The sequence below is a fragment of the Fusarium vanettenii genome, assembly GCF_000151355.1.
Source record: "Fusarium vanettenii 77-13-4 chromosome 4 genomic scaffold NECHAsca_3_chr4_2_0, whole genome shotgun sequence".
In the NCBI taxonomy this organism is placed as follows: Eukaryota; Fungi; Ascomycota; class Sordariomycetes; order Hypocreales; family Nectriaceae; genus Fusarium; species Fusarium vanettenii.
Genome location: NW_003315879.1, coordinates 3,138,406 through 3,161,005, shown reverse-complemented (window position 1 = coordinate 3,161,005; position 22,600 = coordinate 3,138,406). Strand labels below are relative to the sequence as shown.

At 54.3% G+C, this 22,600-nt stretch overlaps 2 protein-coding genes across 2 annotated transcripts; one reads left to right on the top strand and one right to left on the bottom strand.

Moving 5' to 3' along the window:
• Positions 1 to 7,234: 7,234 nt before the first annotated feature.
• On the top strand, positions 7,235 to 8,177 carry NECHADRAFT_60460 (uncharacterized protein). The gene is made up of 5 exons (XM_003052318.1): positions 7,235 to 7,369; positions 7,432 to 7,461; positions 7,574 to 7,727; positions 7,790 to 7,968; positions 8,024 to 8,177. The coding sequence occupies exons 1-5, from the start codon at positions 7,268 to 7,270 to the stop codon at positions 8,054 to 8,056; spliced, it is 498 nt and encodes a 165-aa protein (XP_003052364.1). The 5' UTR covers positions 7,235 to 7,267; the 3' UTR covers positions 8,057 to 8,177.
• Positions 8,178 to 13,192: 5,015 nt separating this feature from the next.
• NECHADRAFT_60456 (uncharacterized protein) lies at positions 13,193 to 14,279 on the bottom strand (the record flags this gene model as incomplete). Its single annotated transcript, XM_003051857.1, has 2 exons — positions 13,193 to 13,753; positions 13,856 to 14,279. The coding sequence occupies 2 exons, from the start codon at positions 14,277 to 14,279 to the stop codon at positions 13,275 to 13,277; spliced, it is 903 nt and encodes a 300-aa protein (XP_003051903.1). The 3' UTR covers positions 13,193 to 13,274.
• Between the last annotated feature and the right edge of the window lie 8,321 nt (positions 14,280 to 22,600).

Below are 22,600 nucleotides of genomic sequence, written 5' to 3'. Positions count from 1 at the left end.
CTTCACCCAGTGAAACATTCAGGGTGCTCACACAGTACCAGGTTCTGGAAGGATCAACCAGTCAGGGTCTTCCCAATTGACCAGTGGCGCCTGTCAGAGATGGCCAAACAAAGTCCACGTGCGGGCGCCGAACACGATCCTCGCACTGTCTGTTCCACCAAAACGACCCACGACTCGTAACCGGATTGGCCGTGCGAATATCTCACCCCGAGCTAAAGCGCACTGCCCTCCACCCAAGCCTTGGTCATCAGCAACCTGGATTCATGATCTCCGTCATCATCTTTCCAGAAGCAAGCCGCCACAAGAAATCGCCGCCGTTGATTCACAACCCGCACTTGGCCGCCCCACCTATCCCTGTTCTAAAGGCTTCTGGCCAGTTGGAAGCGCGCTGAGGCGTGCTAGGGAGCAACAGTCACTCCTTACGAGGCGGTGTAATCTTAGATGAACGCTCGCTCTGCGACTTGGCTACTGCTGACGACTGACTTCGAACCGGTACGTGCGACTCGCTGAGTCGTACTTGTTGATCCTCGCGGCCAGTGACTGACAATCAGTCACTTTCCCGTCACCCCAGCCACGACACGACACGACGCGAGTGATGGACATGGCTCGACAGCCATTATGCCTGTTTCACGTTTAACACCCCGCGCCAGGGGCTTTCATGATGCGAGAAGGGATGGCTGCGCCCAGGGTACTTGCTGATCTTTTGTTGTTGCAGGTTGTCACCAGCAAGTACCCGGTCATCAAATGCACAGAACTCGCAAAGCCTCGTCTTGGTTTCTAGTGCCACAATGCACAATGGCAACAGAGCTTGGACGCACAAGTTCTCCTTCATCATTGCTCTTTGTCAGCTCAGCTCAGCTCAGCTCATTCGTCGTGCGCCTCATCTTTGTTCTTGTGCGCTCTACTCTCGGCTGCGACCGAGTCGTGGGGGTTGCTCCAGAATATCGCCTCGAAAATAACGAAAACAGTCCGTCTGCCAATTCCAAAGCAGCGTCTCCACTGCCGCTTGTCCGCCCTGACAAGTGGTCGCTCTGCTCTACTGGCGCCTTTTCCGCTCGTGCCATGCTGCTGTCTCCGTCTACGATTGACCCTTGAGGCCGAATTACCCAGCTTGGCATAGCCTCGCACTCAGGGACGCACTCGAGCAAGCGTTTGCGGCGACCCTTCTGGTGCGGTGCTGTTGGCTTGCATCAATCGCGCCTCTGGATACCTGCCACAGGTGCTGCCATTGGTATTTCGCTTCATTTCCCCTCTTCTCGTCCAGACTCCGAAACCCCGTGAGCTCCCACGGCTGGCCCACTTTGCAGAAATGCATGCAACTCAGACCACAGAACTCGCGCGCCATGACGACAGTGACTGGCATTGGCGCATCTTGGTAGCTTGACCCTTCCGCGTGCCCGCAACATGCATGGATGGGGTCATGGTTCAGTCTTGGGCTGACGATATCACCGTGGGATGGCTTCCCAAGACTGTTGCCCCGGATCCTGAAAACTGACAGGCGGAGTAACTTGATAAGTCTGGTCTCCAACTGCAAGTTACATATCAACAAGCCAGGTGCATTTCGGCGCTGCAGCTGCTGGCATTCACCTCTGTCAACCAAGCTGTCAGGATGTTTAGCCTGAATCATGCTCGTGATTGCGCTGTTGATTCCGTGACGATCACGGCAGCTGTGAAGGATCCAATATCCCGAGCCGATACTGATCGTCAAATACCTCGGTCTCTTCCCGTGTGGTGTCGTGTCGAGGCATCAGGAGGCAGTGCGACACCCCTTGAGCAGCAGGACGTGAACCACGGCGGGCTCCGCTTTCTCAGGAATGGACGTGTCTGATGTGATATCAATTCTCACGCCTCAGCTTTGTCCCCCTATTGCTGGAAACTGCTGGTGTTGCTCGTCACGTTGGTCCGCCGCCTGGGCGCTAACCCCCGCGTTGAAGCCAAACCCCGCATCCATCTCCAGGTGCGGTGATGCGGTGCGGTATCAGCGCGTAGATGGAAATTCGTTGCTTGCTTGCTTGCTCTCGAGCTTGCGCCGCTTTGTGTGGTGGTATCCGAAAGCCTCTCCGCGTTCTGGCCCACGACGCCTCCTGCAGCCCGAATAGCTTGTTCAAACCTGCCTTGGTTGAATAACAGGCTATATCAGTGGCCGTCCACTATCATCCATCAGCAATACACCCACTCTCGGTGATACACTCGCACGTCGCGAGATTCCGGCGGTGAAGTCGGCTTTCACAGGCATTTGAAGTCCAGCTCTGTTTTCGTGACAGATCAAACTGGAGCTACAGAGGATACGACAATCAGCATCATTCGCGGCTTCAATGAACCAATCCCAAATCACGGGCCGCCCAGCATACCAACGGAGAGCCACCTCGATAGGCATGCTGTTATGCTTATGCGGACGCTGCAGGTAATACTCCAAAGCTTACCAGCAAGTCCTAAAAGTGAAACCTGGATATTAATGGTCGACTAGGAGCCGCAAACTCAATTGCCAGGATGCAATAGCAGCACGGTTTCGACAAGAATGCAGGTACGTCCTCATTTCTTTAAGCTGGGTGCAGCGAGTATAACCTCACGCGCAGAAGCAGAATGCTTCTTAGCCCGCATGCTTCTGCTCCGTCTCTCTGCGTCTACAACGTGGGCCCCGGTCTCGGCCGGATATGAAGACTGGACCGACAGATGGAACCATTTCCTCCTCATTACCGACTCCGGCAGGACAAGAGTCGTGTGCAGTAAAACGCGCGGTTTTTTTGCAATGGGGGTGTGGGTTCTTTGCTGCATGGTGGTTGTCGCTGTGTAACATGGAGCCCTCCATGTTGTCGTTCCCGTCCTCCTAGCCGGTTCCCTTGATCCAGCAGCAAATGAGTCGCCAACAAGTTCCGGAGCTGGGTCCTTGTCGCTGAAAGCCACAGAAGCAAGCAGGGAGAAGGGGACAAGCGTCCTGTGACCTGCAGACATGCTATGACGGGACCGGTGCGAAAGAAGCAAAGCGAGGGCCCCCAATGTTACACACTTGTCAACTGTGTCAATGTTGTTGTCGATCAGGGACGTTACGAGTCCTTTCAGATCTTTGCCAAGAGATTCTAATGTCCGAGAACTGGTTACAGTCTCAAAAGGGCAAATATCCAACATCGGGAAGTCTCCTGTGTAACCGTCATTTCTATCTCCCGTGTCGCGTTCCCCTGGCCTCATTGCTTTGCAGCGGTTTGTGGATTCTCGCCCTGAAAATTTGCTCTGGGCCAGGCTTTTTCCAGACTGGAGGGAATTTAGTTGGAGCAAGCCGCCTCCAGCTTCCGTTGAGAATTTTGTTTTTGTGCTCCGCTAGCGGCACGATACGTCTTTACGTAGCTTGCAAGCAAGCAATGGGGGCACGGGTTTGAATTTGACCAAAAGCCAATTGCTGTGTTTGTTGACGGAAAATGGGACAAGCCACGGTCCGACCGCACGCGGAGCTTTTGGCCATGTTGGCATCCAGTTTCTCAATTACAGGACTATCGAGGCGCAATTCGAGATTCGCATGGACCGTGCCTCGATGTCGCCGTCTTGAGAGCTTTGTTGATCTCCCTGCCGCCATGGCTGAAACTTGTGATGCAATTCATCGCTCAGAGGGACTTGGCAGGGGCATGGCTGGAAACATTGATACTACATCTTGTCTCATAGCGGTGAGTCCAACCTTGAGCGGGCGAGCATGCCGTGAGCGTACTCGTAAGCCGAAGGCTACATTACTGTACATTACACACGGGGGCTGAGGCAGATGGACGGTGACGACATTGGAGGGATTGAGCCACTTGGAGCTGATGTGGCAAGGGTTGTTTCTGTGGCGATGCCAAACCATGCTGGAACTCTCGGGTCCCGATTCCGGATCTTTGCGGATCTTTGAAGGTCCGAATGTCCACGAGCAACGGAGGTCATCCATGCCTGATGAAAACATCATTGCTTGTTTAGGTACTTGGGCAACTGTCATCTGCGCCTCGTTTCCTCGGGCACCGAGAAAAAGATGTCATACTAAGCGCTCCGCCTTAACTCGCATATGATCGGCATCTCTTGGCTGGACGTTGCGTGTACGCAGTATATCCAACTTATTCCCAGAGATACCAGTACCGACTTGCCACTGCGAGACGAGGATTGCTGGCAGTCCCCGAGACTCCGAGCTCAAACGTCAGGATCCGGACCGGCTGGGAAGAATGTTCATGAGGGGAATTCGGAATCTCGCTGTTATAACCTAGGTTATTGGAGATTTCTGGAGGGTGCTCCCGGCTGGCTGATGCCGGGGTACAGGGTAAGCTACTCTTCATGGCTATGACATCGACACCAAGTCATACGACACAAGTTGATGGGGCGTTTACTATGCTTCGGATTCGTTGGGGTGTAAGGGTTGGACATGGGTGTCCGTGGGGTAGCCATGCGCATTCTGTCGAACATCCGAGGTATTATTTGGTATGTGGCAGGGGGGACGAGTGTTGAGTGACAGACTGGAGTGATGACGGCACAGATTCCTGTCGGTAGAGTTCTCGGCAAAAGATATCGTACGTATGGACCTTGAAGTGGTGTTTCTGATAAGAGATTTACTATCATGTTGTTCGTCGACATCCGTAACAGCCGAGCCATCGAGTCGCTAGAGTGGGAAGTTATCCTCAAGTTCAAGATTAACTGCAATTCCCTCATCTAATGCCCCCGAGAAACTCGAGCTAGGCGTTAGGAGTTAGAGCACCCTAGTATAATGAGACCGATGAACCTATTAATTCGGATAAACAGTTGAGCTACATAGTTAACCTCACCCATGGCTTGTTTGAGCTCGGGGCAGCCCACTTCAGTCAACCCCCTATGCCAGGAAGGCACAGCATTATTCGCTCACGCCATAGCTCAAGTAAAATGTTTCAAGCCCCTCATTAAGTCCACGAAATGGGGATTTTGGGGATCTTATCTACTCTCCATGCAATCAAGGTCACGTCCACCACACTGCCGAATGCATTCTCCTTCCCACTGTAACACAGTAACATCGTCCAAGAAAAGATAAGAGGAGGAAAACAAAAATAACTTGTAGTATCTGAGAGATAAACCTCATATCCAATGCCGATGTTGACACCATAGTGTTCCTGTCTCGAAGCAACCCCTGAGCCCCTGAATAAGAACACGAGTCGAAATACAGCTTCCTCATATCCCAGCGGAATACTCCCCGGAAATCCACACCCGTTCCAAGTTAAAAACGAACTGAGGTTCAACGGGGTATAGAAGAAGGGGCATGAAGTACATACGTGATCGACCAAGAACACAACAGGAGTGAGCCCCTGAAAGCGGCACTGAAACACCGAAACAGGACGATCAAAGGATCAAAGATGTTGGTCATTTCTTGGCGGTTTCTATGAACACAAAGTAGAAGAATATGTAGACGAAGCCAACGGTGAATCCTAGTCAAGATACCGTGCTCAGTGCCCCTATCATCACAAGCTTTGACAAGCTCCAATATCGCACGACAGTGCCCAAACAACCACCGTCTCGCAATGTGCAATATAATCCAAATTAATGGGGCCGAACTCCACAGTCCTCGTGCCAGAGGCGTACGAGGAGGGGCTTCGAGGATCGGGTTTAAAAGGAGGACGAGGGCATCGCCAACATGGGCGGCACATACCAACACTGGCCACCACTGGATCCCACAACCTTGCTTAAACATCTTGGATCTTTTGAAATGATGTTGCGGTCAGCGCGAAAATGAACACATAGAAAAAGGAGCGCGCAAATAGCGTACGCGGGCAGCATGGACCCCCCCTGAGGCTTCTCATCCACGGGTTGAAACGTAGAGATATCGTAGATCGAGAAAGATAGGAGAGAGAAGTGCAATATTGATAGATACAATAAAACAGGACTACTAATCGAGCTGACTGTATTGGCATAAAGCTGCCTCTCGGTCGACCAGCTCTATCTTCCCTCCTGCCCTGTCCAGCATAAACGCACACAAATCTCGAGGCACTCAAGACTAACGAGCAACACCAGTTGGCAAACACCCCATGGCACTCGTGCTATGTCGATATAGGGCAGAAATGACCACAGCCAAGAAGTAGAGGGCCAGCTGCTACTGGGGTGTAGCGTCATGGTCACTCAACAAGCACATGTCATGACCAGGGAGCATCAACCCATCGAGCGTAGTGTCAGAGGTCAAGCTTGTTAAGGTGGTCAGGTCAGCGGTATCTCAATCGAAGCATGACTTTCCATATCATCTGCAACGCTGACGTTGACGATGCTGATGTTGATTAATGGGCTTTGCAGAGGCAGTGAGAAGTCGCAATTCAGGATAGTAGTTCGGCCAAAAAATACCTCTGCACCTCCTAGAATCATCTTAATATATATTTAAAGCCTCAAAAGTATGTTTGGAAAGAAACATCATCACCTTCATTATCCAGGCCAGAACAATTTCGCAGTACCACACGTGAATGGTGACCATATCAGCAGCTCAAGATTTCATCCACCATGAATGGTCAAAGAAGAGTGAAATAATGCTCTAAAAAGATACCATTGTAGGCATGGGCACAGCATCTTCCGAGTTCCTTCGACTTGAGCCATCGGTCTTTACGAAGCCGTCTCGTTTGGGCTCGGTCTTGGCAAGAGAGGGAGCTTTCGGATAGAGGGATGTTAAAGACACATAACAAGGGTGGAGTTTTCACAAACCAAGCGAGTTAGCGGCACAAGACCTGACCTGGGGCGAGATATACGAGCAAATTTTTGAAGAAATACTGATTGTGGAGGCCAAGACATCATAACTGATGCTTTTATCAGGGGGCTGTTTTCTTCATGACAACCTGAGATACCTGGCCAGCCTCGCTCCAACGGCAGAACAAGGCGCTCTGACTGGAGCAAATATCAATGACTCAATAACAGCAATCACATAAAGCTTTCCTTTGGTACCAGTGTCAGTCCTTCAGGCAGGCACTTACAAGACCTGTCCGGACCTCACCGAGGCTTTCCTGGAACGTCTGCTGTTGTGATCCAGGAAATCGGAACCTCGAAGGAACTTTACAGAAAACAATCATCATTCAACTCCTTCATGTCCCATGAAACTGCATCGGCAGTTGTTATTAGCAGTTGTCGGTAGTTGAAGGGGCTCAGGGGTGGGTCGGCGCTTGATCAGATAAACTGCATCATGTGAGTTCCCACGTGACTTATCTCCTTCGGATTTTCCCGTTAGCCGAATCGCGAATTGCTGCTCCGGCAAAGATTCGTGCCAGGCCTCATTTGAGCTCACCCAAGCAAACAACCTCACCCACCAGCTCAGCCCATCATGAACTCCCTCCGCTTCGCCCGCGCAGCTCTCCGAGCTCGCCCTGCCGCTATCCGAGTTCCCCTCCAGCGAAGGACCTACGCCGAGGCCGTTCCCGACAAGGCAAGCGACTACAATCCCCGGCTACTGTTTTTACGACCCGGCCCGACTGACCGTCATCGCAGATCAAGCTGAGCCTTGCTCTCCCTCACCAGGTATGACCGCCGCGCGATACCCCGATCGAGATTGGACACGATGCGATGGAATTGGACCGTCCCGACGACGGCTCGTCGCCAATTGACGGATGGAGCTAATTGCCGCACGCAGGCCATCTACAAGTCCCAGGATGTCGTTCAGGTCAACATCCCCGCCGAGTCGGGTGAGATGGGTGTCCTCGCCAACCACGTTCCCTCCATTGAGCAGCTGAAGCCTGGCCTGGTTGAGGTTATTGAGGAGTCCGGTGGTGCCAAGCAGTTCTTCCGTACGTCGACGCTCCCGGGAATATACGGTTGAAGGGATAGTCGCTGATGGATTGCGTTACAGTTTCCGGTGGATTCGCTACCGTCCAGCCCAACTCTATCCTGAGCATCAACGCCGTCGAGGGTTTCCCCCTTGAGGACTTTAGCGCCGATGCCGTCAGGGCTCAGATCGCCGAGGCCCAGAAGGTTGCCAGCGGAAGCGGAAGCGAGCAGGACATTGCCGAGGCCAAGATCGAGCTTGAGGTGCGTCTGCCATGGTGACATGTTGCCATTGACCCAATTGCTGACTATATGACAGGTTCTCGAGACCCTGGCTGCGCATGTGAAATAAATGTGTGTACAGCGTTTTGTGGTGACGGAGGCCCTTGTACATCAATATTCTACCCATTCCTAGCACGGAGCCGTGACAATTGATACCGGTCCTGGTTGTGCTACCTCCTCAATGCACTTTTATGTCTCCTTTTGTCTGTGAAACCTTCCTTCTCTAACATGATTTTGGGTGTCAATGACGGGACCTGGTTGGTGCGATGCCGGAGCTTCTTCCCCATCTAGTGCACGAGCCTTCCATCTCTCCGACCTTGATTCAACCTCCTAAAACAATGACCTCGAAACTTCTCCTACGTGATGCCACGCAAGGCGACATTGGCGTGGCATTTACTTACATCTTACTATAGTCTTTAGGCTGTCGTCGTCTATCATTCCTTGGATCTGATGGCATCGTCATCTGCTGCCACCCCCAACCGGCTTTTGTCTTGGAGAAGTCGACTATCAACGCATACACAGAAATCCGAATGGATCCCTCCTGGAATCGTCGGCGACCGCATCCGCCAGCTCAGAAAGATCGTATCCCAGCAAGCCTCCGATGATGAAGCTTCGACCGCCGCTCAGCGGGAGCGTGAGAGCACAACGCTCGGGTAGGGACGCCGAGTAGACAGCGGCTTCGGAAAGCCAGCATCAAGGAATATCGTAATCGGAGAGGAGTCACCGAGCCTACCCCTGGAGAAGACGCACTTTGATATGAAGCCAAAGGGGATGTCCGAGACACCGAATGCCCCGGGTGACCCCAAGATTGGACATCGCATCTCGGAGCCAAATCTTGGAAGCTTACGATCGAGTGTCTCTGCAGCTGAGCTGAGAGCCGGTCGGAACAGCCTCCAACGCAAAAAGTCGAGTATTGTAACCCGCAGATCTTCCCGGCGCCCTCTTACAGAAGAGCCATGTCTAGCTGAGCCATCGGCTCTAACCAAAACCTTCACATCTCCTATCCCTTCAACATATGACTCAGCTACTGTGAGCTCCACAGAAAGACGGCGAGATGCGATGGATATCTTTGAACAGTATGGAATCTCTCGGCCTGAAGGTTGGCTTTCGGAAGAGGACTCAGGCACCGCAGACCCTTCCGAAGAAATCAGGACCAAGACCTTCCGAGTTTGTCACTCTTGTGGCGCGCCCCTATCCTCGCAACGATACTGCCTGCACTGTGGCCATGACTCTTGCCTGAAGTGCACGGGGAACGCCCTCGACGAGGGTAGCGAGAGGGAGCATAGCCATTCCTTGGAGCAACATCGGGAGCAGCACCAGGAGCAGCATACCACAGACCACTGTTCCAAGGAATCGACACACGCTACTGCCGAGGGAGAACAGAGTCATGTTCATACGACTCAAGTTACAGTCCGTACAACACGCCTTCGAGAGGCCTCCAGGTTTACGTCGGGGCAAGAGACTCCTAGAACGCCCCATTGGGTCGAAAGGACGTCTCGTCGAAGGTTCAGGACAACTCAAAATGCCCCCAAGCCGACTCTAAAAAAGACGATTGCCGCACCGACGGCGATCTCGAGCTCCGTGAAGAACAATCCCTTCTACATGGCAGACATGGAAGCGAAATCACACGCCCCTGAGCCAACGACCACGCCGAGAACTGTCCAGGCAAAGCGAGTAAACAGGCTATCAGACTGTGTCCCGGATCGGCCAACGCTGGATTCATCGAGCGATAATGACGCTGAAGAAAAGTGCTCTGACCCAGAGTGTCGAGCGACACATGCCGGCCACCATCCAGTTCGCCACAGCATCGAGTGTGCAGCTCGTCGAAGTCTGAAGGGGCAAATCACTAAGGCCGATGAACTAGAGGTGATTGACATGGATGAAGAGCAGGAACCTCAACGGCCAAAAAACTCTCCGCTTCACAGCACTTTGGAGAAGAGGATTGACCAACTGTATCACCATGCCGAGGATCTCCATCACTCACAGCATATCATGGAACACCTAGCCGCCGGGACGAGGGCGCTTGACAGGTCTCAGCGAAGAAGGGCAGACAGGAAGGATACACTATCCCGAATGACAGATCATGGTCTTGATATTCCTAATCGCTCTCCAGGAGATCATCAACTCAGTCGAGACGAGGTCACATCAGTAGGGGAGGAGACAGTTGGACATTCTCTGAGCACCGACGTCAAGGCTCCTGAAGCGGTCGAGGAGCATACACTGGCAGCTGACCCTGCCCTCGAGCGAGACCTAAGTCCTAGGTCCCATTTGCTCCTTGACGATGTTCGAACCAAGGTTGCTCGTCTATTGAAGGCTCATTCCATCAGCCAGGATCGAGTGTTTGAGGCCAAGAGTCGGCCTGTAGGACGACTACGCCGGTCATTCCCCCTTGCGAAGACGACAACAAGTACGAAGCCGGTATCGCAAGCCAAACCCCTGCCACTTAGCCTCGGGGAGCAGGAGAAGGTCAGTAAGGCGTGTGCATCGTGGGAACAGAAAATGGTCTCTTCTACAAAGGAACAGACTCTTGCCACGGATACACACGCGGGTGGACATGCAGCCCATACCGCTCTTTCTTCGAAAAGAGGGCCACGGCAGATACCTTCGCGTATTGAGGATCCTGAACAGGAGGCAGTGGAGTCGAATGGTATCTCGTCATGGAGAAAGCAACTACGAAAAGTGACCAAGTCCGAAGCCGGTGATCCCATATAATCACGTTTGCGCTTGGCGAACACGATACATGGACCTCAGCACCGAGGTTGACCAACTCAAGTCGGAGGCGAGTTTTCGTGTGGTCGACCAGGCAACTGAGCAGCGAGACCAGGGGGTTGATGCCGGTGTTGGCACGTCTTTCTCGCACAAGTGCCCAGACATTGACATTGAGGGCCTCACGATTGTTATGCATATGAGAGGCAAGGATGACTTGGTGATCAACACCAAATTGAAGGATAGTGCGAGGCATGGGTAGGGTAGGAGGGCTTGGTTCTGAGAGTTGATTAGGTTAGAAGAGTATGGATTAACTAAACAATGTTTCCTCGAGGTGTGTTGTGCTGTCTAGGCCTATGATGAGATGGTGATGGCTTAGCCAATGCAGTACAGTTGTCATGATGCAACCATTCATCACAACGCTAGGTTCCCTTGAACAACCAAAACCATCTCGACACGAGACACGGCTTAACTAGATTCAACTGAACCATGCAGGTCAAGGCAGTTTATTGAGTCAAAGCCAAGTGTCCTCTGCCATGGCATTCCTGCACTGCGGTCCAACGTCAGCGGCACCAGTTCAACACAGACACAAAGAGGAGTTGAACTTCCGCTCATCCCCAACCAACAGGGACAATTCCATTCCCCGGCCGTCGGGCCCTACTGCAGCTTCTCACTTTCCCCCATGCTAGAAGGGGAGGAGGGGCGGGCAAAAAAAACCCCAACGTCGCAGCGGGAAAGGCTGGCGCGCGGCTGATGAGAAGAGGCGGTCTGCAGGGGGTGTAAGTTAGGGCTGGGGGGAGGCAAGGCGGCGGTGATGAAGGAGAAACTACGGAGACTTTTTCTGACAATATACATGTCTCTTTTTTTTCTCTACTATCATTTTCTGTTTTTAATTTCAACCTCTGATGCAACAAGGTGAGGCGAAACAGGGTAGATCCCAGGTATGAGTGATCGCCAACTTGGGGGAACAAGGGGGGGTGAGGAAGCTTGGGGCAGAAAATGACCCCAGCGAGAGAGAGAGAGAGCAGAGATTTGAGAAAATCCCATTCCCATCATTGATTGATGATCATTCAGGATCTGTCTCTTTTTCTACCTTGTGGGTATTAAAAAAAAAATGGGCTAGGTTTATGTATGTAAGTGACTAGTTACAGGAAGAAGGATTAGAAAGGGGGGTGTGTTGAACAAGGGGGGGGGGCGTTGTAACGTCAGCCGCCTTCCGCCTTTTTTCGATAGACTTGTAAAAAAAAGAACGAGAACGACTCCAGGCGGTGTAAGAGAAAAAGAAGAGACCTTGTTGGAATAATTGGTTCCTTTTCCACAGAAATGGTAAAAAAAGGACCATCAGAAACGGAGCAGACTCCCAGAAATGGGATGAGTCCGCATGCCAATTGTTCAAAATCTCTTGTAAATCCCACAACTTGACCCCGTAACTACTCATGCAAGTGTTCAATTACAGTATCTGTATCTACTTTTTCCACGCATATCACCAAAAATTGAGTCATCATGGACCAAAGTCCATATAAGAATTTTCTCAATCACTGGGCGGTGAAAGTAGGCGGTGTAGATGATGTAAAAGTAAAAAGGTACTGTAACTATGGAGAGGCTGTGTTACTTTTTTGTTTGTCAATTAACAGGGCATGGATGTTTTCTTGATGTATGTATGTGCGAGTCGAGTCACGCAGGAAATAATGCATGAGCACGTTCGTTTTTTCTTGTTAAAAATGCCTCCAACAGTTGAAAAGTTACCGGGCTTGTAAAAAAGGCGCAATTCTCTCGGTAGCTGGAGGTGGATCTTTTTCTCGGCAGTTGAGAAAGAAAAAAAATGAACTTGCCAACGTTTGAGACAAAATGTAGGGATAGACAAGACCAGACGAGCTTAACAATGAGCTCCGCTCAACTACAACACGAGCTGAAAGGTTGCGTCGATAGAAATGTCGGGCATCACAGCATGGCATGCCATGGTGGGAAAAAAAAACGCTGATGGGCACATGGGGACCCGGTTCGTTCACAGGACAGGGGGGGAGGAAGACAAGAAAAGGACACACTGTGTACCATCATGGCAAGGATCCCGGCCGGCTTCACCCCTTGACGGGATGGTATGTCATGGCATGGCATGGGACGAGAGGGGGGGGGGACGGGGCCCAGATGCCGGGGCCGTGGTCCGGTTGTGGATTCCCGGGTTCCGGACTGTTGGCTGTTGGCTGTTGTTGCTTCTTGACCGTTGTTGTGTAAGCTATGTACGGATACTTACCCAGAGACTCGGGCCAGCAACTATACCCGGCTCACTCTCCGCTCCGGAGCCTCGGGTTGTGCTTGTGCTACCAATTGTCGGTCTGTGCTTTGTTCTGTTCATGGTCTCGCTCGCCTTGCCTTGCCTTGCCCCAGTATCTGTGCGTAGAGACGGTCAGTCTGTCAATAGTCGAAACACTCGGACCTGTCAAGTGAGGGTCTAGTCTCGCTCGTACGCACGGGACCTAACAAGAGAGGGTCAAGAGGGTCTCGAAACATGACATGCTTGCTGATGCTGGTCCTTGTGCTTGCTTGCCTACTTGCTTGGTCAGAAACAATCAACCTCAAGCCAACTACAGCTTAAACTCGTGCAGTCGAGTCCCCCGGATCCCAACGTCCACCTTGAACACTGCCCCTCCATACTCTCGGCTCGTCCCTTCACCGTCCTCGTCCGCCGCCGACGTGATGACCAGCTCAGTTCCCACGAACTGCACGCACGTCGTGTTCCTTGTCGGCACCCGCACCTCGCCTACCACCTTGCCGGTTGGGTCGATCCTCAGCACGCGACCCTCTCCATACACCGCCTGCCAGAGGAATCCATCCACGTCCACTCGGAACCCGTCTGGCTCGCCTGGTCCGTCGTGCTCGTAGAACAAGCGCTTGTTCGACACCGTCCCCGCCTCAAGGTCATAGTCAAAGGCAAAGATCTGCCTCGCGTTCGAGTGGGTAAAATACAGCGTTCGGTTGTCAGGAGACCAACCAGGCGTGTTGGGAATCGTCAGGTCCGGAACTATCACCTCCTTTGACTTGGCGTCCATCCGGTAGAGTGCTCCTATTCCCATCATGTCAGACGGAACCTTGTCATGCGCCAGATGGATGGATGAATGGATGGATGGATGCAGTGCATCGCTGGCAGGACAACATCATCACTCACCCTCGACTTGAAAGGGTCCAAGCCCGAAATCTGTCATGGTCCCGATCCAGAACCGTCCATGAGGATCCACGCCGCCATCATTGCTCCGCAGGCGTTCGTTGTTGGGCTCATTGAATGGTTGAATGAGTTCCCATGTCTCCTTCTTGACGTCCAGCACTGCAAGCCCGTACTTGAGGCCCAAGGCGATGCGGTCCTGCGGATCTACTCCAGCAATGTTGGCCGTGACTGTGGGACAGACATCCAGCTGTGTCGTCCTAAGCGAGGACGGGCCCTCGGCAACATTCAAGTGATGTATCTGCTTCTTTTTTATGTCGACAAAGCGCAGCGTGCCTGTCTGCTCCTCATAGAACGGCCCCTCACCGAGGAGGCAGTGTGTCTCGAGCCAAGGCTTCTCTATCGTCCAGTGCTGAATATCGACAGTCATGATGGGCTATCCGTGAAGAGACGACGTTTATGAGTGAATTAAGAAGCAGAAGGCGAAATGGCGCGGGGCGTGCGATAAAGTGTCGTCCGGCGAATAGCGGGGTTGAGGCAAAGATGATGGTCTATGATGTATGACAGCTTTTCTCCGGTTCGGCCACGGTTCGGGTGAATAGGCAGCGAGTGGAGGCAATGGGCCCTTTGTAGGTAGACGGAGCATCGGCATCAGGCCTATTAGCGTATGAAAAGCACGCAAGCAACTGATAGCACAAGGAAGTTCGGGGAACATCCTGGACGAAAAGCTGCAAGTTGCCGTCGTTAACCATGTAGGGTGAGCGGCCGGAGCTCCTCATTCGGCCGCAGACCACGGAACGGAGCTTGCCCACCACCTCCGGCCCCGACAACGGGGGCCGCCGGGCCTCAGATCCGGATCCTGCCTTACGGTGCCTCCGCCCAAACTGCTCGATCTGGTCATCGCCACTGTGAGATGAGATGGGATGGATGGTGGCTGGGTCCTTTCCAAGAACAACCGTTCGCATCGGAGACTTCACCCGTGGACCCTCTCATCCTCCTAGAGTGAAATGGACGTCTTGTATCCACTTCCTTCACTCACCTTTCTTGTCGCAAGCACCTCCGACATCCCGCCCCCGATACGCCTTATTGCGAACGACCATGACTATCGCCGCAAGGCGTCCGCATGAGCTAGCCCAGTCACCATCAAGGGCAAGCAAACAAACACCCCTTTTTGGCCTTGTCACAGCAAACTCGGGTGGCCCGACCGCAGCGCCAGGACTTGATGTGGCGCTTCCTAGCCTTTCCCGCTGCAACAGTCCATCTCGTCTTGTGAAGCCGCGTCCCAGACTGTCGGGTCCGACGATCTGACAATGAAACGACGTAATTGGAGAAGAAGCGCTCGCTCGATGCTTGTGTAATGGGACACCTCCTTGTCGTCTGTGGTACGGCGCGCTTGCGACGACAAGGTACCCGTACCCGTGAACGCTGCGGTCTGCGAATGCTCTGTGCATCTTGCCTATAGTTTGCATCTTTGTCCAAACCAAAACGTCCAGAGCGAACGTCTCCCTGCCCGCTCAGAAGCATGAGCTTGCCATGTCTGCGCATTAGAGGACCCACGGCCTTCAAACCGCAACCATCCATGTGAGCAATGAGCCAAGCTCGTTTCTCCCACCTGCCTGCCACGCCGGCAGGAACCTAGGAGCTCCGTTCCAAGATCCCCCATCCAAGGCCTCGTCGTTATGTTGCTTTGTTCAGTTGCTTCACGTGGCATGAGGCCGCTGCGGCCGACCCCCACGTCCTGGTGCCGGAGTCAATTACGAATCAGAAAAGCCCGGCTGGAGCCCACCGCTTCTTTCTCCAGCACGGATGCTCCCTACTCATCCACCTCTGATCAGATGAACGATGGACGGGACGGCGTGTCCAGCGGGTGATGGCCCAGACCACGAACCGTCCTGGCGCACAGGAGCTCTTGAGCAGGGCAGGGTTGTTGAGGCGCGAGCCCTCTGACGTTGCTCGCACGTTCCCGCCTCCCGCCTCTCGCGCGCTCCCGCACTCCACAACTTGAATATCTGCATGTCAACCAACACAAACCCTCACGACGTACGTAGCAGAGCATAGCCCTACAGTATCGAACGAGCCTGCCCCCCGAGGATTGGGCACAGCGTCGACAATGCTCCGGGGTAGGTTCCCTCCTCCTCTTCCTCTTGGTCGAGCTTCATCTCCGGTTGCGGGAACACGGGGCGCCCATCAGGTCGTCATCGGGCAGCAACACCACCATCATGATGAGAAACTGGCGCACAAAGGGGACAACGCATCAAGGACAGCTCAACACGCAGTTCCCACATGTCCCTCAACTGGTGAAAAAACGCATGCAATGAGAGACACACGCTCACACCGCTCTACCCCGTAGCAGCGAGGTGCAGCAGCACGCAAAGAGGAGTGAAGCGGACGGGGCAACCGTTGGGTGACAGATGCCTACCAACGCCCCGACCTGCATCGACTCGGCATGCGGCGCGTGTGCCGGCCGTTGGTCAGTGGTGCATCGATGCATCGCTGCTGCGCTGCTGCACAGATGCAAGAGGGAAAGCCTGCATGAACCGGGCCCAGCTAAGACTCCCGGTGAACCGATGGCAGCAGAAAGACGAGACGACCTACTACGTAGCACGTCTCGGTTACAGTGACAGCGCACGCAGCGTGGTCGAGTGAGGTACCGCTGCTCCTCTACCGCCAGGCCAGGGCGGACTGACTGACTCGACCCAGCCCAGGGCCGCCTGCGCCAGCACATCCTGGCCCGCGACAAGACTCGACAAGGCGGATTAGGTGCAGGACGCAATGCATGCCATAGGTACAGACGTTCACTGATTAGCTGGCCGCGTTTCGCCTGGCTCACAGGCTCCTCGGCTGGCTGCTCGCCCTGACCGCCATCGTGGTCACGGGAGGCTTCGTGGGCCCATTGATCGCCGCTGCTAGGCCAGGGGTATCTTTCAAGGCTAGGCCAAAGGTCCAAGATGGCCAGTACATACTTGTCGGAGTGCTGATCACCTCAGCGCCCTCATCCAGGCGGGCGGTGGGGGGGGTTTGAGCAAGCAGGCCAACGTCCAGAGCATCAGCCAGGGTTATCATGGACTCGGATGAGGCGACAAGAGAGGGAACAAGTTGGAGAGAGGAACCCTTTCGAGACATGGGCAGGCAAACGGCGGCTAATTAATAATTCAACCTTGGTCGGAATATTAGCTCTTGGAGACCAGCGGAGGCCAAGTCATGTATGTACGGAAAATGGAGCCAACAATGCAAAAACTGCTAGGGACGGCCCGGCCTGAGGACGGGGATGAATGCAACCTGGGATGTCCTGACTTACCTACTCTGTAACTGGCAAGAAGGCACCTGGAAGCTGAAGCAGAACTAGAAGAACCCATGAGGACGAGTCCTGCAGGTAGGGATTTGGCCTGTTCGTCCCAGAGATTGCCTATTTCCTTGCCGTCGTCTCGTCTCATGGGTTCTCAGGCGCCGTCGTCCGTAGCTCGTGGCATCTCTCTCGTTCAGGTCTCGACGACTAGGAAGGGCCCCATCTTCGGGAGGTATGAAGTCAGTCATGCACGGTGTCTGCAGCCTGTCGTCGAAGCCTGTCGAGCTTCCATCCGCCTCGGTAGGCAGTTGTATCCATGGTCCAACGTCCCTCGTAGGATTCACCAAAAGTCCGGCCCCGCATTACCGAGACCGCCACTGCGCAAACCCATTTCCCACACTCCATGTTAATCGCGCCAGTTCTCAAGAGTCGGAGCTCGGGCATTGAGATCGCTCGTGAGGCATCCCGCTCAAGATTGGTACATATCCTCGACACCCCCCGCCGCCACCGACACAACTTGACTGGGTGTAAGTGCAAGGGTGCCTGGCTAGGCACAGCACTCGAGGGCCGCTCATTTCGCCGCTGCGGGCCATGAAACCAACAATCAGGGTAACGCTAACAGGCTGTCTAGCAGATGAGCCATGGAGCTGGACCTGACGAGAACTGGGGCAGAGCTTTATTCTTAGCTAGACATGTCTAGGCCTGCGGCAGCCGTCGATGCCAAACACGCCCCGTTCCGTGGCTCTCAACGCCGCAAGGCGGATGGCGGACGAGTCACCGCGGGCGCGACGTGATGTGACGATGGTGCAAGCCACCTGTCGTCAAACAACGCGAGGGCGCTGACCCATCTCATTTCGCTGTCCTCGCGGATTCATTTCCTGGAAACTTGTGACGAGCCGCCCGTTGACAATCACATCCGTGACAGTTGAGGCGACGTCACATCACCCTGGTCATCAATAAGCCATTCACACGACGTTGCATGCAAAGTATGTCAATCTGATCTAGGGTTGGCTGTGCCTTGAACGGTCATCATACCTGTTCCAACGTTTCTGGGGCATGTTTGCTTTGTGCCTCTCCTTAGCCACCCAATTGATGTCTGGTGTCCCATTCCTCGACCTGGAGCTAACCTTTTCGCCAGGACCGCCTGTGTTGGCCATGACATCGACATACAGACATTGTACATGCCTAGCGGCGGATTGCAAAAGGCGGAGCAATCTACAGCATGTTAGCATGGTTGCTCTCTCCAAATAGTCCTCACCCTGGATCGCCGCGGCACTGCTCAGGTAGCCTAGCTTCATCCTTCCCCAGTGTCATGGCGTCCTCAGATGACCGGCGGTGGTTCTGTTCGGGAAGAGATCTGACCTTGCCGGTCCAGATCATAGTCCGTCGCGATCTGGTCTGTCCGCCCGCGCGTGACATCGTCGATAGGTGCGCAATGCCGTGCCGGATCGCAAAAGCTTCCTAGCTCCGAGTCCTACCGTTGTCCCGGTACGCGCGCCTGTGCCAGCAAGAGCTCCGGCGTCGACGCAATGCAGGTGGGCCTTGCCGCCTGGGACAACTGTCGTGGATCCGGTTGCATGCTGCAGGCGGGCCTTGCAGCTCACAGACCAGGATCTTTCCCCGGTAAAGTCCCTGGCTATGCCCTAGCACCGTGGCCCGTCAGAAATGTTGTCGTTGTTCGATGTGCCTGCGTGACTGGGATCCCCGGTTGGCCGATGCACCCACACCCCTCGGCCATGGTACCGGATATCACCGCTCCAGGGGTTCTGGTGAGGATCAAAGCCGGACGAAAGTGAAAGGAGCATGCATTGGGAGACACGTGCTTCCTCTCAGCATTCCATGTGAGGGGTATGATAGTTTTGGTGGCGCCCAAGCCCAGGCACCATCTCGCTATTCAGAATGTTAGCGCTGGTAGTGTGTCTGCCATGAGGAGGATGATGTGCCTGGGATCCATTGGAAGGCTGCCAAACACCTACTGCGTCGCACTCCGCATCTCGGGCTATAGCATCATCGTTCAGATGCTTAGCTTCAGGCTCAGACAAGGGCTGAGAACCAAGCCAAGTTCCTCAGCAACGCCGCAATCCAGAGCCAGGTTCATTGATGGGGTGGGCGGCCGCGGATCGTGCTGGGGAACAGGGGGATTCCGCCCTTCCGCGCGGACGGTAATTCGTGGCGTGGCTCGTGTGGAAGTTTGAGTTGAAAGAGATGAGGCGAGAGCGAGGCATGCATCCGTGCTCTGTACGAATTGCTGGGATGACAGCAAATGGCATTGGCGTAGCTGGCGTAGCTGAGTGCTGACTGAGAAGAGTTCCATCCCTGAAGGGAGTCGAGAACGGGATCGGATCAAGGTCTGGTGGTGGAATGGAGTGGAATGGACGGGAGCTTGTTCCTGCCTTACACCAGTTGGTGGACGTTGAGTTTGCCCTGCGCCTGCCGTTGCGGACCGTTTCCTACCCAGTTGGAAGGTGCGATGCGGTTCGTGGAGGGCTCGCTAAAAATCTTGCCAGGCATTGTCGAGCAAACTTTCTTTGATGCTCCATCAATCATTGATTGCATCAACAACTCGAGTCCCTCTTGATCCCGTATTCTCGTCAATTCGCCCAGTCGTGATGCCACGGGGGGCGTGTGTTTGTCTCTCATCCAAATCTGCAGCCCTCTGCTTTTGCGCCTCCCCGTCTACGACATCTGTCTCCTTTCTGTTCCACTCACACGTCTCAAGGCAAGACAGGACTCTCTCCCATGTGGCCTTGGTGGGCGCTGCAATGCCATGTCATCTCGAGGCAAGACAGGCCTTTCTGTTTCTGTCTGTCCGTGGGGTTTGCAGTGTGATTAATCGTGTAAGTGACGCGCTTTCCTTTCGAGGCCAGCAAAGGTTCGACCGACTGACTGACGTGCCTGGCAATACTTGCTGCACATGGACATGGACATGGCCCTGGCTGAGATACAGAAACAGAAGCAGAAACGTACAGGCACCCCAGCCTAGCCAACAATGGGCAGACAGGGAGACCGAAAAGACTCGCAATTAACTGCTCCCAAGGGAACCGGGACCTTGCAAGGACTAGCCAGGATCAGCTAGGTCCGCACCACCCAAATCCATGGCCATGGGCGCGATGGCGATCTTCGTTTTCCTTTGGCTCCCCATGCCAGGTCGCTCATGTAGCGGCTCGCTCGCTGTTGGACGTCTTGTTGTCGTCTCTTTTCTCTTCTGCAAGCCCACCTACTCGTTGCTTTTTGGGTCTCCCGAAGGCGCGGTCGTCACCGCGTCTAGCCCTCTTTCAACTTAGATCCACGGTCCACTTCGCGCGCCAACTAGTCGCCCGCCACATGACTGGTCCTTGCTCTGCCGCCTGTACTTGACGGGCAGCATCTGCTGGCATCTGCATCTGCAACTGGATCGAGAATCAGACTGCGAAGGTCGGAGTGCCTTGGTCAGGGGCCGCCGAGGCTCTGAGTGACGTTTTGGGCACAGATGGACCTCACTTGAGCTTGCGCGTGAACCACCTGCGCAGTGCGTCGTGAGTTGGTCGCCGTCACTTGCGTCCGGCCGTGCCCACGTCTACTACTTTGGCATTTCCGTTGACCGCTCTAGTTTCTCGGGCTCCGTCTCCTTGGTAGCTAGCCGGCGAGCCGGCCTCGGGCTAGATGGGCGGTGTCGAGCTTAGCTCTGGAAGGCTGCCAGTTGTACTCGATGGAACTTCAAGTGAGGCCAGCTTCTATTCCGCAGTATCGGTGGCCTCGGACTCCCATTTCCGTCGTCTCCTGGTCTGTCAAACAGCCCAGCTTCATGACTTGTCTTTACATACTCTCTACATGATGCCACTGACAAAGAGGCGGACAGAAGTTCTGCCACGGGCTGATCTAGGGTGCGGTTCGAAGCTACCTGCCTACAGTACCTACCTACACCGACAGCCCTCATGGAGGCAGAAGAAAAAATTGTCATGACGGGCAAAACTACCGGTAGCTCCCCGTCCTTTATTAGGGCCCCGGTCGTCTAAGCCCTGCTGCGGTCTTGGCGACCGCGGAGTCTGCAAAGCAAGCAAGGGCAGTGGCACGCAACCCCTGGTAAATGCTTGCTGCGTCTGCTGGTCTTCAAGACCCTGGTCAACACGTTCTCCCTGGTACCTACCAGCAATCACCTCGAGAGAGAGCTCGTTGTTGGGCCCCCAGAACTAGCCCCAGCTTAGCCCCGGCCTAGCCCCAGCTTCTCTCGCTATAGACCGTGGCCTTGCCCAAAACCTGCACCCTGGGCCAGTTAGTTGATGCTCGCTCGTCGAGAGCCGGGGCCATCCAGCTCTGGGGCTTGATAAGGCGCGGCACCGGGAGCAGCTCAAGGCCTGCATGGATGGGATCCGTACCCAGAGCAAATAAAGAATACCACACAGTGTGGCTCTCTCCATCTCGGTGCCCCATCTGCTGGGACTCGCTTCTCATGGGTGTTTTTCTCTTGTTTGCGCTGCAGAACGCCAGACAACATCTTACATCACTGGGCGTTCCCTGACCTAGCTCTGCTTGTTCTTCTTCTTCTGACTCTTTTCTCTCTTCTTACTCTGTCAAAGCCTTACGGCCCAAGGCTACCTAGCCCACTGTCAGCCTTCCCATCTGTTGACGTTACCATACCTTGTCTCCTGCTGTCATAATCACCAACTCCGAGTTGACTCGGTCACAGCTCTGGCCCCATCCAGCCTACCCAACTCCAAGCTCTTGTCCAGCCAGCAGACCCGGCGTGGGCACCAAAACACATCACATCCAATAATTCGGATTGCGAGGCGAGAGGATTTGCTCAGACTGGTGGTCCTCGCTCCACGCCCCATCGGCCATTCACAGCGACGAAACTCCCCTTGAGCTGTATGATTTGCTGGTTAGCCTGCACATTGGCTATCCCCCTGTCGGCGTTCCGGTAACCACACTTGCACCGTTCATCATCCTCGACGACCTGCTCGTAAGTGAGCCAAGCTGTGTTCCCCGGGGCTACCCAGAATCTCACATATCAGATCCATCGTGGCGACCTGTGCCGCGCCGCCTCGACCTGTTGATCATTAGCTGGTTGACGTACTGACCTGCCATTCCTCGGACTGGACTCGACAAGCCAACGTCAAAACCCCCCATCTCCCCCATCCTAGCTCGAGTGGCCCAAGCAGCATCGACTAGGGTGATTCTTAAATCAAGTTGTTCTGGGCCTTGACCCTCCTCCATCCTTCACGGGGACAGCGTTGTCGGTTGCAAAGAAAAGGGTTGGATCATCTAACCCAGTCGCAACAGTTGACTTGCTCTCTCCTCGAAGCATTCGAGACAGGACACTGCGGTAGCTTCACATCACCGGGACTGTTTGGGTATCAATCCCATCGGGTCCCCAAGAACAACACACCCAACCTGGCGATCCAGACGACAAGCCTGTGGCCGCAGGCACAGCCATCTCAGGGCAGCCCTGACTCTGCTGCAACAGACTCAACCGGCGCAACCCCCAA